Here is a 16193-nt window from a genome sequence, read left to right as displayed (position 1 = left end):
GGTCCAATTAAAATAAATGTATTAAAGTTGCAGCTGGAAAAAAAGAAAAATGGTGGAGAAAATGGAAAAACCAATAGAAACCAAATCAAACCGGAAAAACTATTTGGAAAAAGCATGCAGCCGTAATGAGAAATATGGGCAAATGTTTGCTTTTGGCCAAGCTGGCAAGCAATAAAAATTGAGTCAATAAAATTTGTATTCACTTTATATAATTTTGACGATTTTTCAAATCAAGGCAGACCCACACACACACACACTCAGGCACACACAGGCACACAGAGGAGCTGCTGGAAGAGATTCCGTTTCGAAATAAACACAATCATGTGCAAACGTGTTTTCAAATGGATTACATGAATAAAAGATTTATACACGTAAGGTAAATCAGTAGCGGGTTACCAAGTTACACAGACAGCAATCGGAAGACATCTTGTGAGGCACCTGGAGACGAACACCCCCCCCCCCCTCCCCCCTCCCTCACTCACTGTCATGGCAAAAAGGAAGACGTGCAGGTGAAAATATGCGCACATGTAAGCAAATTTCAAAGGACCAAATGAAAATCCCTCAGCCAATGCTCGCAGCTGCGGCTGCCAGGCACAGCTACGGCTACAGATACATTTGCAGGCACAGCTACAGATACATTTGCAGGCACAGCTACAGATACATTTACAGGCACAGATACAGATACAGATACAGTTACGGGCACAGCTTTAGCTACAAAGAAACACGTGTATATAAGGCTGCCTTCTTTTTTTTATTGATTTGTTTAGTATTCTATGTTTAAGTGTGTGTGTGTCTGTGTGTGTGTGTGTGTGTGTGTGTTAGCATGTTGATTTCATAAATGTGTGTCGGTTTTCTTTTTAATTTTATTTACAGCAGCCGCTAAATCGAATCAACGTAAAAACAGCGTAAAATATGAGATATTCTCGCACACACACACACACAGAGCGCGTTTAAATTTAATCAATTTTGTAGAGTCCCGCACATGCACATACACCCATGTCCACATATATATAGATGCATATATATATTGAAGTATATTGAAGAGCAACAGGCAATCAGCGCCTCAGGTAGGCGGGATAATAGGCGGGATATGCGGCATATGAGCCATAATAGACCGGCGTATACGGCGTATACGCGGCATAGGCCGGATAGTAGCCGGCAGCGCTGACGACACCTGCAACAGGCGCCGCTGCCGCAGCCAGCCAGGTGCCGCCGCCGGGCGGCGTTGCATATCCAACTGGCGTGGCAGCCAGCAAATGCGGCTTCGCCGAGCAGCCGGCGCAGAGCAGGCCCAGACAGAGCGTCAGTGTGAGCTGCCAAATTGATATCAAAATGATGAGTAAAAGATAGACACACACACACACACACTCGCACACTCGCTCAGCTTTGATTAGCAACAGCTGCCAACACTCACCAGCAGCACTTTGAGCAGCATTCTTTTTTTCTTGTTGGTTGTCCCGGCCAAGTGTTGCGTGTCTGATATCCAAAATTTGATTGACTGAACCGTCGGGCATGTCAATCATATTTATAGCCTTCTCCAGTTGCCCAGTCGTCCGGCTGCCCAGTCGTCCGGCTGACCAGTTGTCCGGCTGCCCGGTTGTCCGGCTGACGTCAGTTGGGAGAGCGTGAGAGTGTCGTTAATATGTCGCTGTGTTCTGCTGAGCGCAATAAGGCGCATAAATTATATTGTAATGCTATTTGAAATTGTTAAATAAAAGAATCAGCAGCAAGAAGTACGACAAAAAATGTATTCTCAATATGTTAATATGTGAATACCCTATAAATATATATAAATATAAGTGTTGATCAACTATGCCAGCTAAAAGCATTTGGGAATTTTAAGCGGCATTTGCTTACAATTAAAGCAACAATTATTTTCATTATCAAGCTCTAAAATTACCAAACAAATACTTCATTTAAGCCTGGAATTACAATTATCTCTAGCCATTTACCAACACTGTTTTGACCGTTTACTTTGCTTGACTTGTGAAAATGGGTCGCCAAAGAAATTTTAGTTGATTTAAAATCTTGCTAACTGAATTATTCTTCTCTTTTTGTATAAATTGCCTTTTGGTCTCTTCTCAACAGACTTTTTCTTGTCTTCATTTCTATTCAACTTCCTTTAGTCTCTTATTAACAATCATGTCATTCAGTCTCTGCTTAGCAATCAGCCATCGTTTTCCAGCACTGTTTTCAGCACTTTATTTTAGTTAGTTCCACATTTTGCAAACTGATTTTTTCTTCTCTTCTTTAACAGTCTCTCTTTAACAATCATGTCATTTAGGTTTTTCGTTAACAATCAGCCATCGTTTTCCAGCACTGTTTTAGGCACTTCTTCTATGAAAAGTAAGCTCTTTGTTTAAGTTAGTAACACATTTTGTAAACAGACCTTTTCTTCTCTCTAGTTTATACTATTCAACTTCCTGCAGTCAACCCCTAACAATCATATTTCGCTTTTCAACACTAACTTAAATACTTGATATAAATAATCAGTAAGTTCCAGATTTGACTATAGATTTCTTCTGCTTTCAATTGTTTTCTGTCTGTGGTACATTTACCTACTTTTTACTTACATGCACAAATCGTTTTCCAACACTGTTGCTCAACTGATCATCTAATTCGTGTTACCCCACAGTAAGTTGCCTTTTTCTAGAATTTGCAAACGTATCGCTTTATATCGGCTACCATCTTTGGACTGTCATTCATTACAAACAGACCGCTGAGCACATCCACAGAGCCGCGTCGCTGGGCCCGCGCTCTATCCCTACCGGAGCCCATTCGCCTGTTGAGCTGTGTCTCGGTTGCCTTTGTGCATAAGATATTTGCGTTTATTTAGACGTTGTAAAAATTATAATTATGTGTGCGTGCCGCGCATGCAAATGAGCCCAAAAATCGAGAAAATAAAAACAACGAATGCAAAATGAAGGGAGAAAAATAAGACAGCTAAAAACAAGACCATATTTTGCGATCAATTCTATTAGATAAGCCCTGGGGGTGACGCCTAAAGGCGTTGCCTCCAATCAGCACAGCTCTCTAGGCCACAAAATTCGCAACTGAACAAACAAACGTTGATGATGATGTTGTTGTCAGCTTTAACTATGCAGAGAGGAAGAGAGGAAGAGAGTGAGAGAGAGAGGGAGACAGAGAATAGTTCTAACGAGAGCGGAGAGGGGAGGGGGGATAAAGTTAAGCAACATGTTTCACAAGCCATAAATAATTAATTTATGCAGCCGCAGACGGAACTGTGAACGTTGTGTGCAAAATGCCTAAATATAAACCATAAATTTGCATAGTCAAAAGCTGATGAAGCCATTTGCAATATATGCATAGGCACAGACAGTGCACACTCGTTACGATGAACGAGTTAACTGAATTTTTTTCAATGAGTGTAGGATTATGAAACAAATTCTTCATTATACTGTAGTATACATAGTATATTTTGTATATAATGTTGCTACCCAACACTAGCTTTTATTTTCTATACAGTGCACCCTTGTTAAGGTGATCAAGCTTCAAAACTAATATTTGCAAAGAGTGTAGGTATATGGAATAAAGTCTCCATTTGTAATTTATCAACTGTGATATTTTCATAGCTACCCAACACTAGTTTTACAGTGCACACTCGTTCGGGTGAACAAGTCCAAAAATGAATGTATTCAATGAGTGTATATAGATAGAGTAGACTCTTCATTAGAGTTCTAGCAACCATCGTATATATTGCATATATTGCAGTTACCCAACACTGGTTGCTATTTTCGATAAATACATTAGTATTTTTGTTAATTTTCTTTTAGCTTTTAGCTCTGGCTGTATGTAAGTTAAGGTATAAAACTAAAACTTAGCCACGCTTTCAACAGACCTTGGTCCCTTTGTGAACTTTCCAACACTAAAACATTTGTGGATATTTTAAGAAATAGAACCAAGAACAAAAAGCTTTTTGGTACGTTTTTACAAGAACTTCACCCCCTTGTGATACTCGATTGTAATTTACTTTTATTTTGATTAAATATTTCTCTGTAAATATTTTGTTCTCTTTTCTGTTCACTTTAGGGCTGTTGCACTGTAGCTATGCAAGCATATTTGCCGCAGTTTTGCGGCAGCTACTTCAACTTTGTGGCAAGTTCATTGACCATTTGCAATTGCCGCTTGACCACGCCCACGCCCACACGCCCACGCCCACACCCACGCCCACCGCACGACAATTGCAACAACGCGAACAACTTGCGACGGCTTTTGGCGACAGTTCATTTTATTTCCGCTTTGCTAGCTGCTGCAGCTGCTGCTTCTTTTATGCCCTTTGCTAATTTCAGCTGCTTACAAAATGGCGGCGCGCGTCTCGCGCAGCTGGCAGCCATTTTTGTTTCGCATTGTGCATTGTGCAGTGTTGCATAATTAAAAAATATTAGCTGCTGTTTACGAGCAGATTGTTTATTTTTATTTTTCTCCTCCTCAAACAACGGCAGCTCCCCGGGCTATTGTTGCTTTAGCCAGTCGCTGCAATTTAATAAAGCGCGCAAATTTAATTAATTTATGCGCAGCTGGAATTAATTTTTTAAATCAAGTGCAGCTAATGGTTAAATGCCCAAGCATTAGCCAGCACTGGCCCAGGCTTTATTTAAAATAAATAACTATGCTTATTTACAATTCAAAGTTAATATTTGGCCTCCATTTTCGCCGATAGATACTTCATCTCCGTGCATAGATCCTCTCGGAGTGCAGCTCCACCTGCTTGGGGCAGCGCCTGCTCGGCACAGAGCTATCCAGCAGGATGCGTCTATAAGTCCGCCAGCCATGCACCCGATCGAACTCCTGCTGAAAGTAGTTCCGACTTTTCGGCCAGCGCGTGAAATGACAATGCGCCCGATATGCGCCCACTAGAAACCCCAAACTCCGCACCTTAACCTTGGGATATTTGGGATACCGTCGCAAATCTCCGTTTTTCTTGTAATATATGAGACATTCGCGACGCAGCTGTCGATTGCGGCGCTGCAAGTACATCATCTCCGCATCCAGGGCCTCACGTCTCGCCACCTCTCTGGGCGACTCCTGACAACCTTTGTCCGCAACACTCGCCGAGCGCAACGAGGTGACCAGCACAGCCTGTTTATTATCACCTTTGTTATTTATATCTTCCTGCTCGGAGACTAGGCTCGTGTATTCCTCCAAACGCGCACTCAAATAGGAAACACAATAGCTGGGATAGTCCTCTGTAAGCGAAGCATCTAATTCTTTGGGCTCCTTTTGATTGGAGCGCGATTTGAAGGTGTGCTTGGAACAGCAGGGCTCATCCGACTCTGAAGGTCTGGTAGTCCTCCTTGATTCTGGCAAGGATTTCAAGTCGTTTACGGGTTCAAGAATTGCGTTCAGTTCGTGCATTATTTTACTCTCGACCTTGGTCAGCTTACGATCACAAGATGTTGGATTACGTATCTCGCCTTTGTAGCACTCATGGGAATCGAATGTGTCATAAAGGATCTGAAGTTGTTTGGGTTCGTCACAATTGTGATCCTTGCATTTAGATGTTTGGCTCTTGAAAAGTGTGCGAAACAATTTATTAGCTGGTCTGGGGCTAGGATGACGTCCAGTCGTTGTCAAGTCGGAGGCAGGATTCTCTTTGCGTTCCTTCAACTGTTGAACCAAGGCGCAATCCTTGGTTGGATTGGATACCCTCTCACCTTCGTGCTTTCTGCACAACGGCGACAGGATTTGCGTGGACTTGTCTTGGCCTTTAACGGGCAGTCCCGTATAGCTGTCCAGCACCTCATTCAGATCCTTGCCAACGTTGCGCATATCGGTGAATGGCACCTGCAGATGCCCGATCTCCTTCAAGTGGCCGTACATGAGCAGCATTAGGCCATTTCTGGCCCATTTCTGTTGCTTGGACGCCGACCCAAAGATCTTCAGCCAATAGGCTATGATGAGCTGATCCGAGGCGCAGGCCGTCTGCTGGAAGACCTTGCTATATTCCACAAGCTGTTGCTTGAAATGGCGATCCAGCCACAACTCGTTCGGTTCCTTCATTTATATACAATAATACAAAATATATATATATATTTATATTGACTAGAGTTCTGTTGGAATGTCGAATAAGCTCGATTTGTAGTCAGCCTTGGCTGGCAGCTGCTGTGCCTCAAACAACCTATCAAGGACGCCGTAGTAGGCCCTGACAGGATTATGATGGCTGTCTCCAAGCATGCTACGGGCGCTGCGCATAACTTTCCCAACCCCATGGGGCTCAAGTGGAGCAACGAGTGGCCGGGCGCTCAGCATGCACCTTGAAGTGCCAGAACCAACGCCATGTCATTTACAATAAGCACAAGAGCAGCAGCAGCAGCAGCAGCAGGGCAGGATTTGCTCGCAGCAGCAACAAAGCATGTGGCTTGCCTTGCCACGCAAATTTTCATTAGCGTTGCGCGCGTATAAATTAGGAAAATGAAGCAGCCGCAACAACAGCAGCAGCCACTTGAGTGTGCAGCAGCAGGTTGAGTCTCAGACTAGAGCCTGCCCCGTGGGTGGCCCAACCACAACAACAACGAAGAGCTAGCAAGTGTCGGTGCTGCGGTCTGTGGCTGCTGTCAGTTCCAAAGTTGTGTGTGGCCTGCATTAATTTATATTGTTAAGCATGAGCTAGAAAAAAGCACGCACAACCTGTCCAAAAACAAGGCGAACCCTGGCTTGACATGTGCTCAAAAATACAACAAAAAAACAAATCGCGACAGCTATTTAGCAAGTCTTTATTTAGTCTTATTCGAAAACAACTGCAATTTCAAAAGTCATGTGGCAACACTTGCCTTTGAAATTCAAGCTGCATTTAATATTCAAACTGGCAGCACTTTCATTGCCGCAGCATGGCCACAGAGGAAAGGCTATGGGCAGCACTGTAAGCTGCTCACATGCCTAAGCTGGGCAGCACTGTCTGGCAACACTGACAGTCTGAATGCAAGCTGGGCAGCACTTGCTGCCAGCTAGAAAGCTTCTGGCAACGCCGCGTGTGCCGCGTTTTACAACACTGAACACGAGTCAAGCTCTGCGCACGCGTTTTGCACTTTTTGCACATTTGTTGAAATGGATTTTAATTTGCAGCACAAATATCGCAGAAGTCAAATAAATGGCACAATTTATGTGACAACATGCCAGACCCTGGCCACAGAGCAGCTGGCCGAGCTGGAATCGGGCGCCGGCGAGGTGTACCACAATGATAATATAATGCAACATTTTGAGTACTAATTCGTGCCACACAATTTTACAGCTGTTTCTCACACGCATCCACAAGCGCAGCACGCCGGATCACATTATGCAGGTGGCCATCGAACTGGGCGACGTCTATATGCTGCGCTTCAAGATCGACTTCTCCGGCTGCAGCCGTGGCTATGCCTACCTACAGTACATCGATGCCCAGCACAAGGCGCTCGCACTGGAAATGTAAGGAAAATCTCAACTATCTAAAATAAATACATATATTTATTTGAATTAATATCTAGCCTGCAGCATCGCTTTCGCGTGGCCCGTCTGAAGGTGCAGGTGCGCGAATCGCGCAATCGGAAGACTCTGGTGCTGAACAATGTCAACCACCTGACGCCGCTGCAGGTGCACCAGGAGCTGCGCCTTGTGGGCAACTATATCAAGCTGTGCGTCTACGAGTATCAGCCGCAGCGCTACATCTATCTGATCCTGTATCGCAACAACGATGAGGCCGCCATGGCTCATCACATGCTGCGCACCCGTATGTCCAATTTTGGCGCAAATGCGTTTATCGATTGGCTGGACAAGGGTCAGCCGCAGGAGGTCAAGGATCAACCCGTTGACCCATTGCCCATCGATTGCTGTGTCCAGCTGCCGCGCAACGGCCACACCTTGGACCTGGACCAACTGCAAAATGTGGCCGAATGCGTTTGCTTTAGGATTTGAGTGCAATATGGTGGGAGATCTCCGAGAACACACCTGCAATTATACGTTTCTTTCCTTTGTGATTATAAATATATGGCCCGCTCTACTCATTTCGTGCTCTTCATTTAGTCTGCGCTGACAAAAGCAGCCGCAGCAGCAACTTCTTGACTTCATTTAAAGTCAATGGGACAGACCGAGGACCCAAGGAGCTGGTTTTCATATGCAAATTAATGCGGTGTTGATGTGAATACCCTTACAAGGGGTAATATTATATTGTTATGATGTATGCATAAAAGAGAAGTATTTTAGATAATTGCCTGATTAGCAAGTCGAGCTGAGTCGTTATCCGTCTGTTGCAATGGTAACTAATCTTTTAGCTTTTATCAGAGAACCGTCTAGTTCAATTCGGAGTTCTATATCATAAATGATATAATATCTCTCGTTTGATATTAGAAGTTCTTCAATGAAAAACTTATTGATTTTTCTAAAAATAATAACCAAAACAGACCAATTATGAGCCACAACATATTTCCAGCATCTAAGCTAAATCCGATTCAACATTTGACTAATATATCAAACAGTTCCATAGGAACAATCGGTCGAAAATTAAGTTATTGTTTAAAAGAAATTGTTCTTCATGATATCTTTCTCAATCTTGGACTCAAGAGTTTTGTCATGCTCCCTAAATTTAAGCAACATTTTATCTATATTGAACTAATATATCATATAGTTCTATAGGAAGTATCGGTGGAAAAATGAGTATGTATCGAAAAATTTTTCTCGTTTTTTTTAACATTTTAACTAGACTTGGCTTTTATGAGTTTTATTATACTTTTTACTTAAAGCCAAAATTTTATCTACAGCTCTCTATACTCTATATCGTATAGCTACTATATCATTTAGCTCTATAGGAAGTATTGGTAGACAAATAAGTATTTAAAGGGAAAACTTATCTGTTTTTGAGGTTATCTTGACCTAAGTAGGCGCTTATAAGTTACAATAAGTGTTTTACATGAGCAACATCTTATCAATATCGGATCAGTATATAATCTAGTTTCCATAGGAACAATCGGTCATAAACTAAGTTTTGTATGAAAAACTTTTATGTTTTCAAGATATCTTAAACAAAAACTTGGCATTTATGAGTTTTATAAAGCATTTTATTGATTAGAAAAATTTCAGCTACATCGGATTACTATATAATATAGCAGCAATAGGAATAATCGGTCGAGAATTCTATAAAAGCTTCTCCCTTTTTTTTTAATTTTCTTCAACAAACTCAGCAATTACTTTGCCAAGCCTTGTCAAATTGCAATTGGAAGTAAATGGATGCTTTACCAGTCGGAAATAAAGCTTTTTCTTAAAAGCATTGCCAAGAACTATGTCCACAAGGGTATTAAAGCTTCGACAAGTCGATGAAATGTTGACTTTCATATTGTTTTCGTCTGGCTGCCACCTGCCACATGCCACTCCCAGCACTCCGAGGCAATGCAAGGACCTGCGGCATAATGCAATTAAATGAGTGCATTAAGCGGCGGTGTACAGGTAGCACAGGTAGCTGTTGATCGACAGCAAACTTCGGCCGGAGGCGGCGGCGCTCATCCATCAAGGTGCAACTCGCATTCTAATGCGATTGTCAGCATCGGCTGTTGCGGATGTTCTGCCAAAGCGGAAGCGGATGCGGATGTTGCGCTGACGTCCTTCACGCTGTCCTTCTCCTGCTGTTGCAATTAAATTAGAGCTCGAGCAAATCGAAATGCAGAAAAAAATAAGCCCAACTGCGTCTGGCAAGAAAATGTTCATAAATATTCATTAGATGTTGGCATAAGTGTGGAGGGGGGGGGCGCATAAGTGGGCGTGGCCAGACATCCGGCTGTTGTTGTGCGCAATTTGCATTAATTTGTTAATTCAAGCGCAAGTGCCACGCCCACTTAAATGCCATTAAAATTTCAAAGGCTGCGGGTGAGGGGGCGGGGGCCAAGGCGAATGTGTGTAGCCGTGTTTTTTTCGGCTCGCAATTATTTGGCTTAGATTAGAGCTTCATATTTGCTTCAGTCAAATGTTAAGCCGCCCGCCCCGCCGGATTTGTGACCCATTTTTTGCCAGGCTAGAGGACTTACCCTAACCCGCTTTTATTGAGGCAAGTGCCAATATTTATTTTGCCACGCCCCCCCCCCCCGCCTACTTCATACAGGTAGGCTGCGCCAGGTGACACAGTTTGCTTAAGGTCTTTCAGGCGTCGCCTCCTCGCGCTGACTGTGACTCCGGGGATTTGGGTCAGAGATTATATGCCCGGCATTTGGGCGCAGCAGCAGCGACGACTTTCAAAGCGGAAAGCGAAAGTTATGCGAATAAGCCCAACATTCAGCTAAGCCTTAGCCCACAATTTCTCTCTGAGTTTTCCGTGCAGCTCCTCTCTCTCTCTCTGCGGGCAAAGTGCATTCCAGATGCGATTGTGGCAACAGCTACAGAGTCCAGCACTTAGTTTTTTCTCTTTTTTTTTCTCTGATGTTGATTTTTGAAGCAACTTGTCTCTTGGCCAGTTCCCCACACGCCAAATGCCATTAACAACATGCGTCATGCATATGCATGCTTTTTGCTTTGGTTTCCTTTCCTTTCCTTTCCTTTCCTCCTCTTTTTTTTTGGCCAGGATGCACTCGCAGTGCCAAAAGAATCCGCTGTAGCAGCTGCGGTTACAAGCGGCAGAGCGGAAAACATGCGAGAAAATTAAGCAAAACTGTTGCTGAAAATAGTTTTTAGTCACAAAATTCACTTTCAAAAGTCATACCATGGAAATATAACTAATTTCCAGCAGAGCTGTAGACGATTTCTTCTATTTAAATTAATAATAATTTGTCTAATGAAAATGGAATTCTTTGTAATATTAAGTGGAAGGATTGATTATGTATATACATACATATGTATGTATGTATGCATGTATGTATGTTTGCATGCATGCATGTGTATATAAATGTATTAATGTATGCATGAATGAATGAATTAATATTTCTATGTAATTATGTATGTTTGTATGAATATATGTATGTATGTGTGTGTGTGTGTGTGTGTATATGTATGTGTGTGTGTTTGTGTATGCATGTATGTGTGTATATATGTATGTTTGTATGCATGTTAGTTGTCTTCTATAACAATAGCAGACCAACTTGTCTTGTTGCGCGGCAAATTTAAATAAGACAACGTGTTTATTAAAGCTGCCCTCCTCCTCGATTCTCAAAAATTTAAGTAAGGCCTGCTGGCTTCGCCTATGAATTAGGCGCAGGCGGCTTCAACGCTGGAAGCTGAGGAGCCGGAGGAGCATGGCGGAGGAGCAGGAGGTGGACCAGGAGGAGGACCAAGGGGGCGGAGTTGGAGGCGGAGTTGGAGGCGGATTTTTGTAGGTATGTATGTAGGTATGTATGTATGTATGTATGTATGTATGTATGTATGTATGTATGTATGTATGTATGTATGTATGTAGGTACGTATGTAGGTAGGTATGTATGTAGGTATGTATGTAGGTATGTATGTAGGTATGTATGTATGTAGGTATGTATGTATGTATGTAGGTATGTATGTATGTATGCATGTATGTATGTATGTATGTATGTATGTATGTATGTATGTATGTATGTATGTATGTATGTATGTATGTATGTATGTATGTATGTATGTATGTATGTATGTATGTATGTATGTATGTATGTATGTATGTATGTATGTATGTATGTATGTATGTATGTATGTATGTATGTATGTATGTATGTATGTATGTTTGTATGTATGTATGTATGTATGTATGTATGTATGTATGTATGTGTGTATGTATGTATGTATGTATGTTTGTATGTGTATGTATGTATGTAGGTATGTATGTGTGTATGTATGTATGTGTTGTCATCAATTTAAAATTTTGACCTATGCCTATATAGAATATTTGAGGGTATCATTTTTACATGAATTTTGACAAAGAATTAAAAATGGTTTTCAAGCAAAATGTGTAAACAAAACCAAATTGAACAAGCTAAAAATGCCAAAAGAACAATTCTTGAGGCATAGTCATGTTATCCAGGGTTTCTGTTCCTAATTATTCAAAGAACTGCCAACCATTTTGGTATCTTTGGCATAAATTTACATATTTCAAGTAAATTCAAGCTGTGAGACGAAATTAAAATGCTGCGCCTAGGGGTTAACGCTGTGCCGACTATTTCGTACCGGATGCCATATTTTATTAATCAATTCAATTTTGGCACCAAAAAATTATGCACACTTGCGGGCCCCGACAGCCACGTCCTCCACGGACATGAATTGATAATGACTGCAGGCTGGCAAAAGTTGTGGCAATATTTTTATAGACTTTTTTTTTTGTTATTGAGTGGATTCGAGGGGGGAGCAGAGGGCTTGCTTAATCGCCGTGGCTAATGCGTCAGAAGCCGGTGGGATAATTTGTTTTGTTTTTTCTCGTTTTCCGAAATTAATGAAAAAAGTTGCGGGCACAGTTGTGGGTTAGCTGTGACTTTGACATAAAGCACAAACAACGACAACAACAACAACAACATTTATGTATATTTCATGGTATCCTTAGTGTCTGCACTGTGAAATCCTTGAGGTATTATTAAAAAATTCCTTGCTGTCCCTTAAAAAACAAGCAGCTGTGAACTGTTGTTGTTGTTGTTGTTGTTGTTGTTGCCTTTCTGTTCTTCAAATGAGTTTATGAGCGTGTCATGTTGTTGTCGCTGTGCGAAGTCCTTGTTGCTCTGTGTATATTGCATATTAAATAAATTTTGGCAGCACAACAATTCAGCTCTGGTACTTCTGGGTCTACCCCCCCCCTCAAATTCTGTTTTCGTAACTTTGCTTGTTGACAATAAAATAACATTTTGCACTCACTTATAGCAGCTGGTCCTTTAGCTTTTTGCGTTTCAAGAGTTTTAATGAAAAAAGTTTCGACTGCCATAACCATATTTATATTTAGTACTTGTACGAAAATTGGCCCCTAATAGAGTTGTGTATGCCGACTGTTAACAACCGCCCAGCTCCCCTTTCCCCCTTCTCCAGCCTGCCTTCAGCTGTTGTGCTTCATTAAAACGCATGCCAATAAGCACAATAAAAACACTTCATCATTGCTTGAATTTCTTGTGCAAAGTTGCGCCGGCAGCTCAACTAACCATCTACGTGGCCATCATCACAATATATATATTGAGCATACGCAGCGTGTGGAGCCAAAGCTGTTGCCGGAGTTGGAGTCGGAGCCGGAGTTAAAGCAGCAGGCGATGAGTCCTCCTGGCGGCAGCAGCTGCTGCAGCTGGAAAGCATTGCTCATAGCTTTGGCTGATTGTCTGTCTCACTTTTCGCTCTGGCCATTGAAAATCAATCAATAAAACTCCAAGCGAAGTCAATCGTGAGGAATGTTAATACCCTGTACATTAAACAAATGAGCTGGAGTGCTTAATGAACTTACATAAATGGTTGGTAATAATCTGAAGTAGATTCGTTCTACTCTACAAGGCATATAAACTGTGTTTAAATCGAAAGAAGGCGCTTATAATAGGCCCTATTCTTCAGACTGTCCGATTGATCTCAGGAACTACGCATACGATAAGCATACAATTTGGTACGTAACTTCTGACATGCACAAGGTTCATTATTTACCAAGAATTTACTTTCCAGCTTAGCCTTTTCTCGAGAAAATCCACGACTGACCAGCTGAACTCAGCTTCTACAAGTGCTATGGCGACTAAATTTGGTATGTAAAATGTAAATTGTATTTACTTAAAATTAAGAGAAAAGAGAAAAACAGTCTCTCAGAAGAAGTGTTTTCGACTCTATAAAGCATATATACTGTTTTTAAATCAAAAGACGGTGCCAACCAGCCCTATTCTTCAGACTGTCCGTTTGATCTCAGGAACTACGCAAACGATAAGCACCAAATTTGGTACGTATCTTTTGAAATGCACTAGATTCATTATTTACCAAGAATTTTCATTGCAGCTTAGCCTTTTCTCGAGAAAAGCCAAGACTAACCAGCTGAACTCAGCTTCTACAGGTGTTATGGCGACCAAATTTGGTATGTAGATTCCTTTATGCCAATTGTAGATTATATTTACTTAAAATTAAGAAATAAGATCGAAACTGTCTCTTCTCCATACTTTACCTTGCATATAGGGTATCTCTTAGTTGACTACACTCTTGCTTAAGCACTGACATGTGCACAAACTTATTTACTGCTGTTTGTAGTACTTTGCTATGTGGAGTTTTCAAATGCTATGCGCAATATTGAGGCAGCTGCTCATACTTGGTCCAACATTCCAACGAACAGACAAATGGAGGAAACGTCAACGCGTTCAAACTGACTGACAAATCGATTATTTGCAAGCGTAAAATAAAGCATTAAACGAAATCAAATATAAAATCAAATCGAATGAAATCAAATAAAATATGGCTAAAGCATAGACACCGCCAAGTCCGTCCCGCTCAGCTTTGGCTGTGAAACTTGGCTCCCAGCAGAAGTTTAATTTCATTCGAAAGTCGCCTTTGCCGTTGCCAGGCAGCTGTTGCTGTGCTCCCAATACTCCCCCCCAACCTTGCCTCGCCGCCATTTCATCTACTTATTTCGCATTATTTATTGCGCCATAAAGGAAGCAAACGCAAAACTTTGCATTTGCATGGCTACAAAAAAAAAATATATATATATATTTCCAGCTCTTTGTCCGAGTCACACACTTTCGTCTACAATTTTTGCAGCAGAATTTCATTATCAACGGATGTCGCTTAAGTGCACATTGAATTCAATTAAGAGCCAACACATGCATCACAGCAGAGCAAAAAAAAATCAAGGGTGGAGAGGGGGGATAGGGGGCGGGGGGTGCTGGAAGAGTGCTCTGTAAACTATATTTTCATGGTTGCCAATTGAAAATTGCATTATACAACATACATTTTGCATCTTGTGTGCATCCTAGCTCCCTCTCCCTCTCCCCACACACACACACACACTCACACACATTGCTTTGAACTGGGAAAGCCAAAAACCGCAGCTCAAACCCAACATGAGGTCAGGCTGCAGATCATATCAAATATTTTGTTTGCAGTTGCGCTACATTTTTGGTTTGCTGTTTGCTGGAACAGTTGCTGAACAGTTGGGTAAGCAGGAAATTAAAGAAAAAATAAGCTGGCTAGCTGTATATAAGAAAAAATAATTTACAATCTTAATTCAAGATATTTTCCTTGAGTAAAGTATATTGTCATTTACAAAGATCCTTATACTTAGCTCTCATATCGGATGAAAGCTTGAACTACAGTCAAATTCTGTTTGAAGCGACAAAAAACAAATAAATTTCTTTTATTTATAAAATTAAATTTATTTATATAAATTTCAGCTTATAGAAACAAGCATAACTATTATTGTCTCTATTTTTATTTTATTGCTAATTGTGACTTTTGAATACAAACAAGTCTGTAGCCCAAAAAAAGTTATATTTCTGGTTTGAACCAAGTCCTTGCCTTATTATATTCGGTTTGCGAAGCTGATTTTGACTTGGCTTGTTGTGTATTTCAAAAACTTTTATGAAACAAAATATTTGTTATATTATATAAGTGCCCGTTGTACTGAAAATATTGCTAGCCGTAGATATTTTCATATACAAAACGCGGGCTAAATTTTATGTCAACCCAAAAATTCCATCTAGCAAAAATGGTTAGCTAAATGGAATTTATGGGAACAAAATTATATAAGCTTTAGGGATAGATTTTCCTTAAAAGTTTTTAAAACTAAGACATATCATGTTTTATTTATTTTTTTTACGTTTATTGTATAGTACAAAAAAAAGAATTAACAGTATTAAATTTATTCGCATATCCTCAACTTAGATCAGGCACTTAATTAATATTTACTAATTCGCTTAGTCGCTGTTTTTTCTTCTCAAAGCAGCTTATTTAACATTTTTAAATCTTTCCCTATTTAACGCTTAATACTTCAGAATTGCCTCTCCGTATCTAAAATTGTTTATTTTCGTAGCGTTGAGCAAAGTAATTAAGAATCTAGCACCAATTAAGGCCATTAAACTGGGGCATATGGCAATTATGGCTAACTGGTCACACTTAATAACTGCTAATTAAGAACTTAACTAAGTCGCAGTATTATAAGTTTTCACATACATGTCCTCTCTTTTTCGACTCGGGCAATGTTATTTAAAATCTAACTGCCGTTTACGCCTCCAAAGTTAAGCATTTGGCAATTATCTTTAACTGGTCACACTTAAGAATTGCTTATAAGATTCGCAGGCTGAACGGCTTTTATCGCAGCGCCAAGA

General features: G+C 40.9%; 3 protein-coding genes across 3 annotated transcripts; 1 reads left to right on the top strand and 2 right to left on the bottom strand.

Annotated features, from left to right (window-relative positions):
* Nucleotides 1-732: 732 nt before the first annotated feature.
* Nucleotides 733-1494, bottom strand: LOC135430797 (uncharacterized). The gene is made up of 2 exons (XM_064685595.1): nt 1415-1494; nt 733-1313 (listed from the first exon to the last, which is right to left on the bottom strand). The coding sequence occupies exons 1-2, from the start codon at nt 1433-1435 to the stop codon at nt 1056-1058; spliced, it is 279 nt and encodes a 92-aa protein (XP_064541665.1). The 5' UTR covers nt 1436-1494; the 3' UTR covers nt 733-1055.
* Nucleotides 1495-4686: 3192 nt separating this feature from the next.
* Nucleotides 4687-6021, bottom strand: LOC135430758 (uncharacterized). The gene has a single exon (XM_064685548.1). It carries the CDS (start codon nt 6019-6021, stop codon nt 4687-4689), a length of 1335 nt encoding a protein of 444 aa, XP_064541618.1.
* Nucleotides 6022-6990: 969 nt separating this feature from the next.
* On the top strand, nt 6991-7933 carry tut (tumorous testis). The gene is made up of 3 exons (XM_064685593.1): nt 6991-7185; nt 7250-7422; nt 7482-7933. Exons 1-3 carry the CDS (start codon nt 7066-7068, stop codon nt 7906-7908), a joined length of 720 nt encoding a protein of 239 aa, XP_064541663.1. The 5' UTR covers nt 6991-7065; the 3' UTR covers nt 7909-7933.
* Nucleotides 7934-16193: the final 8260 nt, after the last annotated feature.

This window comes from Drosophila montana, unplaced genomic scaffold, assembly GCF_035044405.1.
Source record: "Drosophila montana isolate Dmon_TW-CO22-7 unplaced genomic scaffold, ASM3504440v1 contig_3083_1, whole genome shotgun sequence".
In the NCBI taxonomy this organism is placed as follows: domain Eukaryota; kingdom Metazoa; phylum Arthropoda; class Insecta; order Diptera; family Drosophilidae; genus Drosophila; species Drosophila montana.
The sequence above is the reverse complement of the archived record's forward strand: the minus strand, read 5'-3'. Positions and strand labels throughout refer to the sequence as shown.